General features: G+C 38.3%; 1 protein-coding gene across 10 annotated transcripts in view; it reads left to right on the forward strand.

The window, feature by feature from the left end:
• The first annotated feature begins 4,805 nt into the window (after window positions 1-4,805).
• The window catches only part of fgfr3 (fibroblast growth factor receptor 3), a 43,610-nt gene continuing 35,566 nt past the window's right edge, over window positions 4,806-12,849 (forward strand). For 5 of the 10 annotated variants that reach the window (XM_082153811.1, XM_082153813.1, XM_082153815.1 and 2 more), the window contains exons 1-2: window positions 4,806-5,391; window positions 10,543-10,765. In XM_082153811.1, coding sequence (XP_082009937.1) covers window positions 10,621-10,765 — 145 coding nt within the window. In that variant the 5' untranslated portion in view covers window positions 4,806-5,391; window positions 10,543-10,620. The remainder of the gene's footprint in view (window positions 5,392-10,542; window positions 10,766-12,849) is intronic. The other 5 variants (XM_082153809.1, XM_082153812.1, XM_082153814.1 and 2 more) reach the window with 1 other exon arrangement.

Here is a 12,849-nt window from a genome sequence, read left to right on the forward strand (position 1 = left end):
ACTCACATCTTGTGGAAACTGAATATTATTAAATCATTTGACTCTTTAGTCGTGTTGACTGGTTGGATTTCAGCGCGAGTGAAGGTGAAATCATTGTGATCTTCTCCCTGCATTGTGCAGACTTCTTTGCTTGTCGCTGACAGATTTATAGGGCATCCTTGCACAAATATGCATCCTCAGAAAGACTCTTGAATACATACATACAAATTGAGGGGTAAGATGAGAGGGAGGGGTCACTGTCTTTCAGAAGGATAATGGGAAACAGAGGTGGGAAAAAAGATGCTGATGGGAGAGATGAAATGTGAAGGATAAACGGGCTCTCAGGTATATGCCAGACACCAGTGACAAGTGGTCGACTTCTGAAATGAGAAGGTAAAGACCGCTATTTGCCTTTGGTGTTTTTTTAGTCTAATGTAAATTAATTCTCCTTGAAGTTTACATGGTTTCTGGTTTGAAAGGCTGCAGAAGAACAACATTTACCTTTCACTTTAAACATAACAAAAAGCAATCCTATGCTATTTTTTTAATTGATCAAAAAGTAGCAAAACATTTATATATTATGAAAGATTTATATTTCACATAAATGCTGTTCTTTTAAACTTTCTATTCATCAAAGAATCCTAAACAAATTATCACAGTTTCCACAAAAATATCAAGCAGCACAACGGGTTTTCAACACTGATAATAATAAGAAATGTTTTTATGAGCACCAAATTAACATATTAATAATTTCTGAAGGATCATGTGACTATGAAGACTGAATAATGATTTTGAAAATTCAACTTTACATCACAGGAATAAATCACTTTTTAAAATATTTTCAAATAGATAACATTATTTTAAATTGTAATACATTTCATACTGTTTTTACTGTATTTTTGATCAAATAAGAACAAAAGGGACTTCTTTCGTAAAACATCCATTTAAAAAATAATAACTACAATAATCCAGTAATTTATTTAATATTTTATTCTATTATGTATGATATTTTATTTATTCTACTAACTGTTTGGATAATGTTAATAGCATTTTGTATTTTGTCTTTGACATTGTCCCTTTGAATTGTCTCGAGAAAAGAAAAGAAAAAAAACCTGCCAGAAACTCATTTCTACACTTGTGTCCTTGTGTCCTTTTGTACACTTGTGCTCAAATTCTTTTTCACATCTCATTGATGCAGTGTCTAACTGATTATTCATTACAATACCAGCAGGTAACCGCATGGAGACTGTATGCAGAAATAGAACTAGTGACACAGATATGCCAGTTTCCTCTCTGTATCGGGCAGAAATGCACAAACTCTGAAGTCCAAAGACAATACCTTTACTAAGGCACATTTTCCATGAGAGCGTTACACACGGATCCGGGTGTGTATGTGTGTGTGTTTGATTTTGTGCTTCTGTGTGTGTGCGTGCGTGCGTGGTTTAAAGAAGGATAGACTCTGTATACCTTGCTGAGGGATACGCCTTGCGAGCGGTATCTGAATGTACAGTAGGGAAGGTTGGCACAATGTTCCTTAGTATATTCTGCAGAACTGATCTTGGCAATTAGGACTGGGACAGGAAGTAAAATGTAATCATCTTAACTGCTACTGTCATATCTAACATGATTATGAATATTTTATATTAAATATTTTTCTCTAAAATTAACTCATAACCAGTTCTCTCTCTCTCTCTGTCGCTCACACACACAATCAGTCAAAAAAACGTAGTCAATATAGAAAGAATCAAAAGAAAACAAACGCAATGTTATCAGCTTTTTAGGTTATCAGTAAAAGAATGCACACTGATAAGAGCTAAAAGATCTTTACGAATGCTCACTCTCTCTCACACACACACTCTACGGACTGTCTTGCCTCTCCTCTCTTCACGTTTCAAACAGATTAAATGCCCATGTGGTGTACCGATGCTTTAAATCTCATGCTCAACCTGGGCTGTTTTCAGGGATTTAGCCACATCTGTAATCAATGAGGGAGTTATTGATTTGTGATTATCTCCTACCGCTCACAAAATCACAACTCTCTGATGTTGTGAAACATGGCCAGTAGGTGCTCACAATGGACCTTATGGATTAGAGCCATCCATGAAAAGTGTTTTTCAGGGGATAAATGCAGCCCAGTTTAATATTCAACCTCTTGTGAAAGGAGGCCCTCGTCCTCACCTCTGCTTCATTGTGTGTTGTAGCCAGAGGCTGGGGTTAGACTGAGGGGTGTTGCTGGAGAGAGAGTTCAGGGGTTCACTCGGCTCTTGGGGTGGGAGGTCACCCATCCGTTCTGTTCTTCAGGTCTCAGAATGTCTGACGCTGCATTCTCAAGGCCTTGGGCTGTATATAAAAATTTGGTGATCACGAAATTGTCAATATTATCAGAGTTTAAAAAAAAGCTGTGCTGTTTAATATTTTTATCGAAACCATGATAGTTTTTTTTTCCGTTTTTTTCCCGCTTCTTTAATGAATAGGAATTTCAACAGAACAGCATGTTTGTGGAAATAAGCATTTTTTTGAGACAATATAAATGTCTTTACTATTGCTTTTGATTCATTTAATGAATATATGTATATTTATGTAGTTTAATTTAATGCATGTATTCATTACAATAACGGCAGGTAACAGAGCAAACACATATGCAGAAATAGAATGCCAGGAAGAACTGCACATTTTCAGGCATATGTCTTGTGTGTATATATAAAAGACATAAAACAAATCTATTTAGGACACTGGTTGCCCTGAACCATGGTCAATGAAAAAGTTAAAGACAGGGATTAAAATAGTGTCCAAAATGTTTTTTTGTGATCCAATCACTGAAACCACATCCATAAGACATTGAAAATCCATTTTAGTCATTGACCACATTTTGTGTCCCTCTTTCCGCCTTTACGGTTGTAGCAGTCATTTTTACCACGTGCTGCCAACAACCCACTAAAATTCCCATAAACACCTTTGCTGGGGTCAGAAGTCATCACTTAGAGCGCTGCATCCAACTTTGTCAATCAATAAAATCAATCTTCTTTCTCAAGGCTCTAATAGATATAATGACAGTGACTGCATTAGTATTCACAGAGGATATTATTTTGAAATAGGCTAACAGGGGTTATTATTGGATGGGTGATGTTTATATGTCTTTTTACTGAATGTCTTTAACCCTGGTGTCAGAGAACAGAGTGTTGATGTGACTGAGGATCCTCATGTTTGCATGCTGATTTTACCACTTGCAGGCTAACAGCCCTTCTCTTAAAGCAAACACAGATGGATAGCTATAAGAACTCCCTGTCTCTGCTTCCCTCACACGTACACAGACTCCTCTGGTAATTAAGAAGAGGTTTCTTCTCTTTATGGTCTCATAAAGTTCTCTCTGCAAACATGTTTGTAGCTTTAAAAGTAATTGAGTCTTTGTTTTGGTGCTTATTCTACAGAATTACGGCTCTCGTCGACACTTGGCGCTCGGCTAATCAGCCTTCAGGAGACACATGACAGGTTTATGAGATGAAAAATCAACACACACACACTGACAGGAACACACAAACCTATACACATTCACACACACCTGTACAGAGACATAAGCTGAAATACCTGATGACACAACCTGTAATTACACACACTTGCACTTCTGGTTTCTGTTGAAGAAATGACAGAGATGTCTACTCTGCAGCCAGGTAAAAGAATCAAAACATACAAGAAAAGTTTGGGGATATAAAATTTAATTTAAAACCGAGTATTTGCATAAAAAGAAAAAAAGATCATGGTGCTATAGAAATGTTCAGCATTGTGCTTTTATTGCCAGCAGCATGTGATTTGTCAGTGAACTAGTCAGCAACACTAACATGAAATGACATACAACCAGAAACATTTTAGCTGGTAAGTATAGGCTATTTCACACATTAATTATATGTTAAAGTTAGCATTAAACATAAGTTATGATTGTCTTTTCTTCCCTATTGTGATGTATATCCGACAGAAACGGCTCCTCAAACAAGAAAACTAGGACGGTACTTGATTTTGTCCATCGAGAAGGAACTGATTGGATTGTTGGATGGCCATGGTTGTGGTTTACTACTACTGTGATGTCATGTGAGTGACAGTTTGTCCCGCCCTCACGTCAGTAAACACGTCATCAGAGAAGAGATTCTGCAAGGGGGAGGGGAAGTTATATTGATTAAAGATTACAAGGACACAGCACATGAATAAAAAAAAGGATGTGCAAGGATAAAAACTGCAATATTACGTTAAAAAAAATGTACTAAACTTTAAAAACATGATCACTGTGCAAATTATGTTTTTATGATTTTCAAGGATTTCTGTCTGCAATTTTGCCATCGGCTGACTTTCGTCTCTCGCTATACAAATTGTGTTTTGTAGCTATAAATGCAGCAGTTAGTAATCTTAAAGTTGTTTTAAACTAAACATTATTTTGTGATGATGTTTATTTCTGCTGTGTAAATCTATAATAACTAATAATAACTAACTCTATAAACTTCGTCGCAAGTTTAGCCCTGACTGAACGTTGTCATGCACACCCCTCAAACCCCGCTACAATTCGCACCCTGAAAATAGTATGAACAGCAAAATCTTTGCTATTTTTAATTGTTTTTCTGCTGACTCTCTCCACAGTCCATAGCGCGGTTTGGGTTCGCTGAGCGCAGCTAATTTGACAGCGAGTAAGTTGATTGAATAGCCTATTCGGGTTTGGTGTGGGAGGCGCCTGCGGCTCTCTCTCTCTCTCTCTCTCTCTCTCTCTCTCTCTCTCTCTCTCTCTCTCTCTCTCTCTCTCTCTCTCTCTCTCTCTCTCTCTCTCTCCCCGAACTCGCGAGGGGGGCGTTAGGCGGCGAGCACCGCACTCGCAGCAGGGACGCGGTTTGAAATCCGATCCTAGTTATTTTTTTTCCCTCTCTCCAGAGCCCGGTGCTCAAACTGTTAGTGGGAGTCTGTGAGCCAAGCTTTCACACAGCACCAAACGCCCCGCACTTCACAACTGACCCAGCGGCGCAGCGGAGCAGTTGTGCCCGGACAGCGCAGCAGAGAAGAGCGGAGCTTCTTCTGTGGGACCCCGATACTCTCTTACGACCAAACACTACACTGGCTCTCCTTTAGATGAACAAACAGCCTAGTGTGGTTTTGATACACTTTTGAAGGGTTTAAGGACTGGACAGAGACGGATAACTCAAGGCTGTGTGGTGAATAGCCTACAGCTTCTTCTCAAACACTCCACTGACTGACTTCACGTCTGCTCAGATTTTTTTTTACGCCTGGATTTAAAAACGTCAGTGTATTTGGATGATTTGCCCCCTGAATGTGATTCACGGAACATCTGGAGGGACCTCGCAGACCAGTCTTTCTCAAAAAGCCGATCAACATATTTAATTGTGATCTTGAAAAGGATTACTGTCGAGAAGGAATTTGGTGAGAAGTTTGTTATTATTTATTATTATTTTGTCTTTAATAATTTCAGATAGCCTATAATAAATTATGGAATGTGTGGTAGGTCTATTAAACATGGATTATGACATAAAAAAAAAAATATATATATATATATATAAATGATAAAATAAATACTCTGTCATGAAAATAACGTTTAGGCTGCTCATGCATCATTTACATGGACGCAAAGCAGCATCAGAGCCGTCTCTTATATAGGCTAATCTAGGCCTACTATATAGGGCATATTTTACCTGTTTTTTTTTTTGTTTTTTTTTGTGGCATTTTGTGTGCATTTTGACAAAATTTGAAGCAGACAGAGCTGCTCAGACCCTTAATTCAGCAGTGTAAAGACACCTTTGAAGGGATAGGAAAATGTCTTATTCCTCATATTTCTAGTTATTTCCTTGTTTTGGTTCCAAAACGTGTTTTTCAATTAGACCATTCAATCAAAGCCTTATGAATGGAAACAAAGTTTTAGTGTAGAAGTGAGCCGCTGTGACATGTGGTGTGTGCCTGTACAGTCAGTCGGACAGGTGTTGCGCGGTGTGTGTGTGTGTTTGAGAGAGAGAGAGAGAGTACCGCGTGCTCGAAAGCTGCTCTACCAGTCGTGAGGAGAAGCCGCACCTGTGCTGCAATACAGTACATTTTCAATAAGTCTCAATTAAAAGTGTTTGCAGTGTATAATGTAGCCTGTTGTGTGGACAGAGCTGTGAAATTAACTACTCGTTTCCTGAGACGCGAATCAGAAACCAGCCTGTAATTGGTCAGTAGCCGGTCTTTGTCATGTAGCCTCTAGGTGTAGGTGTTTTAATGGTGCCGAAACCCACCGTGGGATGTGAGGTGACGAGAAACACAGTCAAGGGTGCTTATACTGTATCAACCGATCTTCCCAGTGAGCGCTCTAGCGCTTTTCTGCTGCACTTAAACAAAAAAACTGTTTATAGCTATTCCCTTTAGAGAGTGAATAGAGCTATTCACAGTATGTTGAGTTTACCTGTTGTAAACTCCACTCGTTAACAGTACCTCAGTTGACGTGTCTGTCTGATGAGAGACTAAACCCTTTACAACTTGACGTATGACGCATTTTAAAACCAAAATTACATCCATTTATGTTGCGGCTACCTCTGCAGGGCTTCATTTGTGTTGTTTTTAGCTCACACTGAAGCGAACCTCACCAGTTTTTCATCCGCCGGGCCATCTGAAACCAATTGTAGCTATCGGAGTGAATTAGAGTCTCTGGAGGTGTTAACGCGGGCTACTGGGGGCAATTAGCCACCTCATGTACCAGAGTCATTCAAACGACTGGAGTCCATGGTGAGAACTGTTAGGTTTTCACATAATCTTGAGTACTTCTTTATTTTTAGCAGATCTAGGTCTCTGGACATTATGGCAGATGATAAAGTTTCTTTCTGTCTGTTTCAGCTTGTCAGATGTCCTGGTGAAATTTGGTTGTTGAACTTGAGCGCTGTAAAACTTTTTAATCTACTAAAATTGAAACGTTTAATAGCTGCCTTACATGCTGCCTTAAGTGGTGATTACAGTCATTGTACTACTGTAACTTAATTTACCGCTAAAGAAAATCAGTTGAATCTCTGAAAACTCATTAAATGGAGTAGAAATGTCTTGAAAACTTGAAAGCTTTGTTTGCAGTGTGTGCAGCAATCGTCAGCTCCCACTTTTAGAAATTTCTACACCAATATTTTGGGAGATAATCATTACTTTTCTAGTCATGTTTCCCTTGCACTTTTCAAACCAGCTCTGGTGGAACCAGTAAAGGTCTCTCAGCGACATTCACACAACTCAAATGTGAGCGGTCGCGTCAGCAGGGAAAAGTGAGGCTCTTTTCAATTGGAATCCTCTACTAATTGTGACCCTTAGTGGACCGGTGCCGGCTCAAAATCAATACGCCACTCTGTGGACTGTCGAAAGTTTGGGAGTTGAAGTCCTGAAGAAGTGCCATCAAACTTTCTCCCTCTTTCTCTAAAGGTTGTTATTCTTTATTTAGACCTTATTAGTTTTTAAGTGATTTTTAGTATATATAAAGCAACAAAAAAAAAGTGCACAAGATCATTTTACACAATGCACAATGCAGTCCAAGGGCTAAAAACGGCATGAATGAAATCGTGCAAACAATAAACAATGGACAATGTTACTGTGCTCTCTCGCCCTTTCATCTTCCATTTTTTAATTACCCTTAGGTTTACTTTTTCTGTGAATGGTTTTGTGGACAGTGTCATACCAAATGCTGCATGTAAGCAAATAAGATGATGAGTTTAATGCTAGAAAGCACAGAAAAGTCACTGACCGAAAAGTTTAGAGAACCCCATAATTTCACAGTGACACATCTGTAAATGTGGTTTGTAAATTGCTCCTCTGTGATTTGTCTGTGTTTGATGTGTTCCTCCATGGGGATGTTTAAAAGGGTGGGTTAGTGAGTTTAATTCTCACCTTTATGCAGTTGTCTACACTGAAGCAATGCACAAACCCCTAGCCGCACACAATCCCACATGCACGCTGACAGAGCTCTCAGAGAGCCGCAGGAGGGCGAGTGAAGTCCTCGGAAGAGGATTACAGCCAAACTCTAATAGAGACACCTCAGACTTCAGCTTTTCATCTGCTCTCTCTCTCTCTCTCTCTCTCTACTTCTTTATCTCTCTTTTACTCTGTCTCCCTCCTAATCCCTATTTTCATTGGCAGATTTAGACTGGGCTGGCCGTTGACATGGCTGCACAATTACTGGAGATTACTGACATTTTTGAGTCCCAGATTTGTTGCAAGGTGTGACTAGCGTGTGATAGGATTCCATTAAAACCCTCTTTCACCCAAAACTATCAGACATTACACACATGAATACCCAGGATATGACAGCATATCCTCGCATGGTCTTGTTCAGGTCTGTAGTTGTTTGATTGTCATAGTAATATAATCTACTTTAATATGCATTCAAAGTTGAGTGAGGGGGCGAAAAGTAAGAGACAAAGAAAGAGATACAGACAGACAGTAAAAACATAGTAGCTAATGTTGATTTATTGACTTAACTGATAATCATAATATTTCAATGGAGTCCAAATCAAATTCTTCAGTAATCCCATAGATAAACACTGACTCTTCTGAGAGAGTTTTACACACCACACGGCAGCACACTCCTGCGTATCCGTCATGTCACACAATCCCAGCTGCCTATATCCTAAAGTTTAATCTGCAAAGAATTGAATACAATAAAGTTTGGGATCATTAAGATTTTTTTTTTTTTTTAAGAAATTAATACTTTTATTGAGGAAGGATGCAGATCTTTTTTTTTTTTTTTTACAAGACTTTTATATTGTTACAAAAACATTCTGATTCAAAAAAATCTTAAAAGAATCCTAAAAACACAAATGTTAGGTAGCACAGCTGTTCTCAACATTGATAATAAGGAGAAATGTCTTTTGAGCTGTAAATCAGCATATTAGAAGGATTTCTAAAGGATCACGTGACACTAAAGACTGGAGTAATGATGCTGAAAATTCAACTTTCCACCACAGAAATAAATTACATTTGAAAATATATTAAAATAGAAAACATTCATTTTAAATTGTAATAATATTTCACTATATCACTGTTTGTACTTTCAATCAACTTAATTCAGCATAAAAGTCTTTTTTCAAAAACATAAAAAAATAAAAGGTTTTAAATGGTATATTGTGTTCAAATGACTTAAACTCATGATAATGTACAGTCATTATCACAATTAAACAGGATAGTGATCAGGATAGTCTTGTATCACCCCAAAGAGGTCTATTTTGCGATTATTGACTGACTGTATATTACCCTGCTTGTTACATAGCTTATTGCCAAATAAATAAATGGACATGAAACTCAAAACTTGGTTGTCTGGTCAAAATGGTCAATTATATAGTATAGTGGTCCTACAAAAACATATGACCGCAGATTGCTGTGATTGACCAATCAGAATCAAGTATTCCAAAAAGATGCATGATGCATAATAATATAAGGCTATTTCTAAGAATATATCAAAAGTTTGTTAAGGCCTCTCCATCACTGTTACTGTAAGATAGTATGGCTCCAGAAACATGCTCTAAAAACACACCTACGATACACACTCCAGAAATACGCTCCACAAATAAACCCTTCTCTCCTAGAACAGCCAGCGCTGATACACTATCAGCCCACAGCGCAGTGCACACTCCTGCTCCGCCGGCCAGAGAAAACACTGAGTTACTCAACACACCAACCTGGCTTCTCTCTCTCTCTTTCTCTTTCTCTTTCTCTCTCTCTCTCTTTTCAGTATGTGCTGACCAAGAATTGAGCGTCTGCTCGTCAAGGGAAAGAAAAACAGCGCCACGCTAGCCTCAGGAGAGTTTGCGGGTCCGTTGGAGAAGAATGCCACCGTTTAAAGTTAACACAAACATTTTGTGTGTCTAAACCAAGGCTGTTCTGAAATAACAGGAGTTCAAGTTTAAAGCAACCCAGAGTTCTCACATTTTCTCAACGTCTTTGAACGAAAATCTCTCAGCGGGGAACCAAACCATACAGCCCACAGTATATATGTGTGTGTGTATGTGTGTGTATTTAAAGCACTTTACATTCCTTTTATTGTGACTAATGTAAACGCTCTATGCGGCAAGACACAGACACACACACACACAAGTCACAGAGTGTGAGGGGAGCATATGTTTTCTTTAGAGAGATAAGTGTGTTTGTGTTAGCTTAGTGAAAGAGGTGTTTCAGAGTAGCCCGACCAGAGAGAAAGAGGAAAAAAAAGGGAGAGTAAGAACGCAAAAGAGAGTTTACAACAAATCCCAGTCTCGTCTTAACTAGCGCAGGACACGTAATATGAAATCGCTCCATTTCATGCTCTCGTGGCAGTTGTGTGTGGTCGTCGCACTTTATTTTTCAATTTACAGTATACGCAGAGAGCCTGCTGGAGACATTTGCACGTCAGCATGGCATTTCAATAGAGTGCTTTGAAAAATATGTCCCCTATCAAAATATAAAAAAACAGGCATAATGTTGATTGAATATATGAGACCATTTTTATTCCTCACCTCCTAAAAATATGATAAAGTGTTTGTTCTGTGTTCCTTCTCAATTAGACCTATTATGATTGTTGAATATGATCTTGCATTTCAGGTTGGGAAGAGGCAGCGTTTCTGACAGGAGTGTGTTTGTGGCAGAGCCACATTGACAGCATGTGTGTAAAGGTGGAGGATGTCTGAGTCTGGTCTCCGTGGTGAGGACACCCGTCCCCGCGTCGTTCCGCCCGGGATGGTCCCGCTCTGTCTCCTCCTGTACCTCGTGTCCCTCATCTTCCCCTCGGTGGACAGCGCACACCTGCTGTCTCCAGACCCCACAGGTCAGACATTACACTTCACCTTCTCTGTCTTACTGTCTGCAGGTTTTAAAACAAAATGTATTGTGTTTTTCATGCCTGGAAAAGTTAAAATTTTGTTTAGAAGTTTGGGGGCTGTAAGATTTTTTTGAAGTTTCTTATGCTCACCCAGGCTGCATTTATTTGATCAAAAATACAGTAAAAAGAGAAATATTGTTAAATATTTATGCAATTTAGAATTTTCAGTCTGAACAGTCTTCAGTGACACATTTATTATCCTTCAGAAATCATTCTAATATGCTGATTTACAAATAACATTTCTTGTTATTACCAATGTATAAAGCAGTTGTACTGCTTAATATTTTTGTAGAAACCGTGATAATTTTTTTTGTCAGGATTCTTTTTTCGAGTTGAAAGTTTGAAAGAACAGCTTTTTTTAAAGTGGAACTCTTTTGTAACGTAAAAATCTTTACTGTCACTTTTGATCAATTTAATGTGTCCTTGATGAGTAGAAGTATTAATTTCTTTCAAAACCAATCTTACTGACCCCAAACTTTTGAACAATAATGTATGTTTTTTGGGGGGGGGGGGGGGGGTTGGATTCAATGGAGAAAAGTCAAGTCTTTTTTTTTATTTTTTTTTTTTTTTTTTTAATTACGCTTCGATCTGAAATATTTGGTTTAGATTTCTCTAATAATGATTGATTTGTCAGTGATCTATTGTTGTAAACTGATTCTGTTCAATGAATCTGTCAAACCACAGATTGGTCTGAAATTGTGATTCATTAGTGAATCATCTAAATCAGAATCATTTTTTAAAAACATTCAAAGTTATCTCAAATGACTGGAAAGGTCGTAGACATTTCTATAGTGAATATACATTTCTACAGTTATGATTTACAGTATATTTTGTCTTCAAAACATTATAGGTCTTGTATAATAAAACTTGCTTGCAAGCCACGTGATGTTTGATTGGTAAATTAATGTTGTTTCTCTTCTATGAATCACTCAAACCCTGTTCACACTGGTCTGAATGATTCATTTTAGTTCATCTAAATCATCCTTTTGAAACACGAAACCTTCTTTAAATACTTAAAATAGCGTAAAAACAGCTTCGAAAACGGAGTACTGTTTGTTACTATTATTTATCACATGAAAGTGAAAGGGTTGTCAGTGATTCTGTGTTTTTAAGGAGCTCGAGTTACAGCCTCTTCGATTGGTCAGTGTGACGGGCTGAGTTTGTACAGTGGCACAAAGTGGGTATTGTTGCAATGAACACTTGTGTAGCTGATATTATGTAAACACACTTTGTCCTTGCCATTGATTTATTATCCCACAGTTGACGGATGAGGCCCTGCAGAGTGGATTACATGACAGTTAAGTGTGTGTGTGTGTGTGTGTGTGTGTGTGTGTGTGTGTGTGTGTGTGTGTGTGTGTGTGTGTGTGTGCGTGTGTGTGTGTGTGTGGACTGATTAAAAGCTTATCGCTCTAGGCAGATATTGTCTGAATTTTCTGCATATGTGGGCAGGTATGAGAGCCCAGGGTGCTGAGAGATGTGTTGATCATTATCAGTTGTTTGTTAAAGACAGGTTTCTTGGCTGAGTTCTCTGTTGTGTTTAGATTCTAGATGGCTCTAGCTCTACTAAACATGTTACAGTCACTTAGAAAATAGAAAGGAGCTTGATGCTTTCTTGGCCCATTTCTCTGCTTTTGGGAGAGATCATCTGATTGATGGTGGATCTGATTTCTCATACTGATAACAGGCAAATATTAGGAGACAGCGAGAGAATTACAGTTAATGTTCACACATGGTCTAAAGGAGAGAATGCAGAAAGTCTTCAGTGAAACCACAGAATAAACAAAGAGGGATTGTTATGAGACAAGAACCTGCAAACACTTCACCACCCAGCTCCTTTTCACTCTTAATCCTAACCACCAAATCCCCTGTTTTTCTCTCTCTCTCTCTCTCTTTCAATTCCACTATTTATTCCGTCTTTTTAGGTCTGTTAATTCAGTGACAGTGAGTTTAAATTGATCATTACAGACAGACAGATTAAATCAATAAGACACAAGAGGCTCTGCATTTTAGTAAAATGTGTTCTTAGGCAC

This window comes from Leuciscus leuciscus (genome assembly GCF_965113295.1).
Source record: "Leuciscus leuciscus genome assembly, chromosome: 22".
NCBI classification, from domain to species: Eukaryota; Metazoa; Chordata; class Actinopteri; order Cypriniformes; family Leuciscidae; genus Leuciscus; species Leuciscus leuciscus.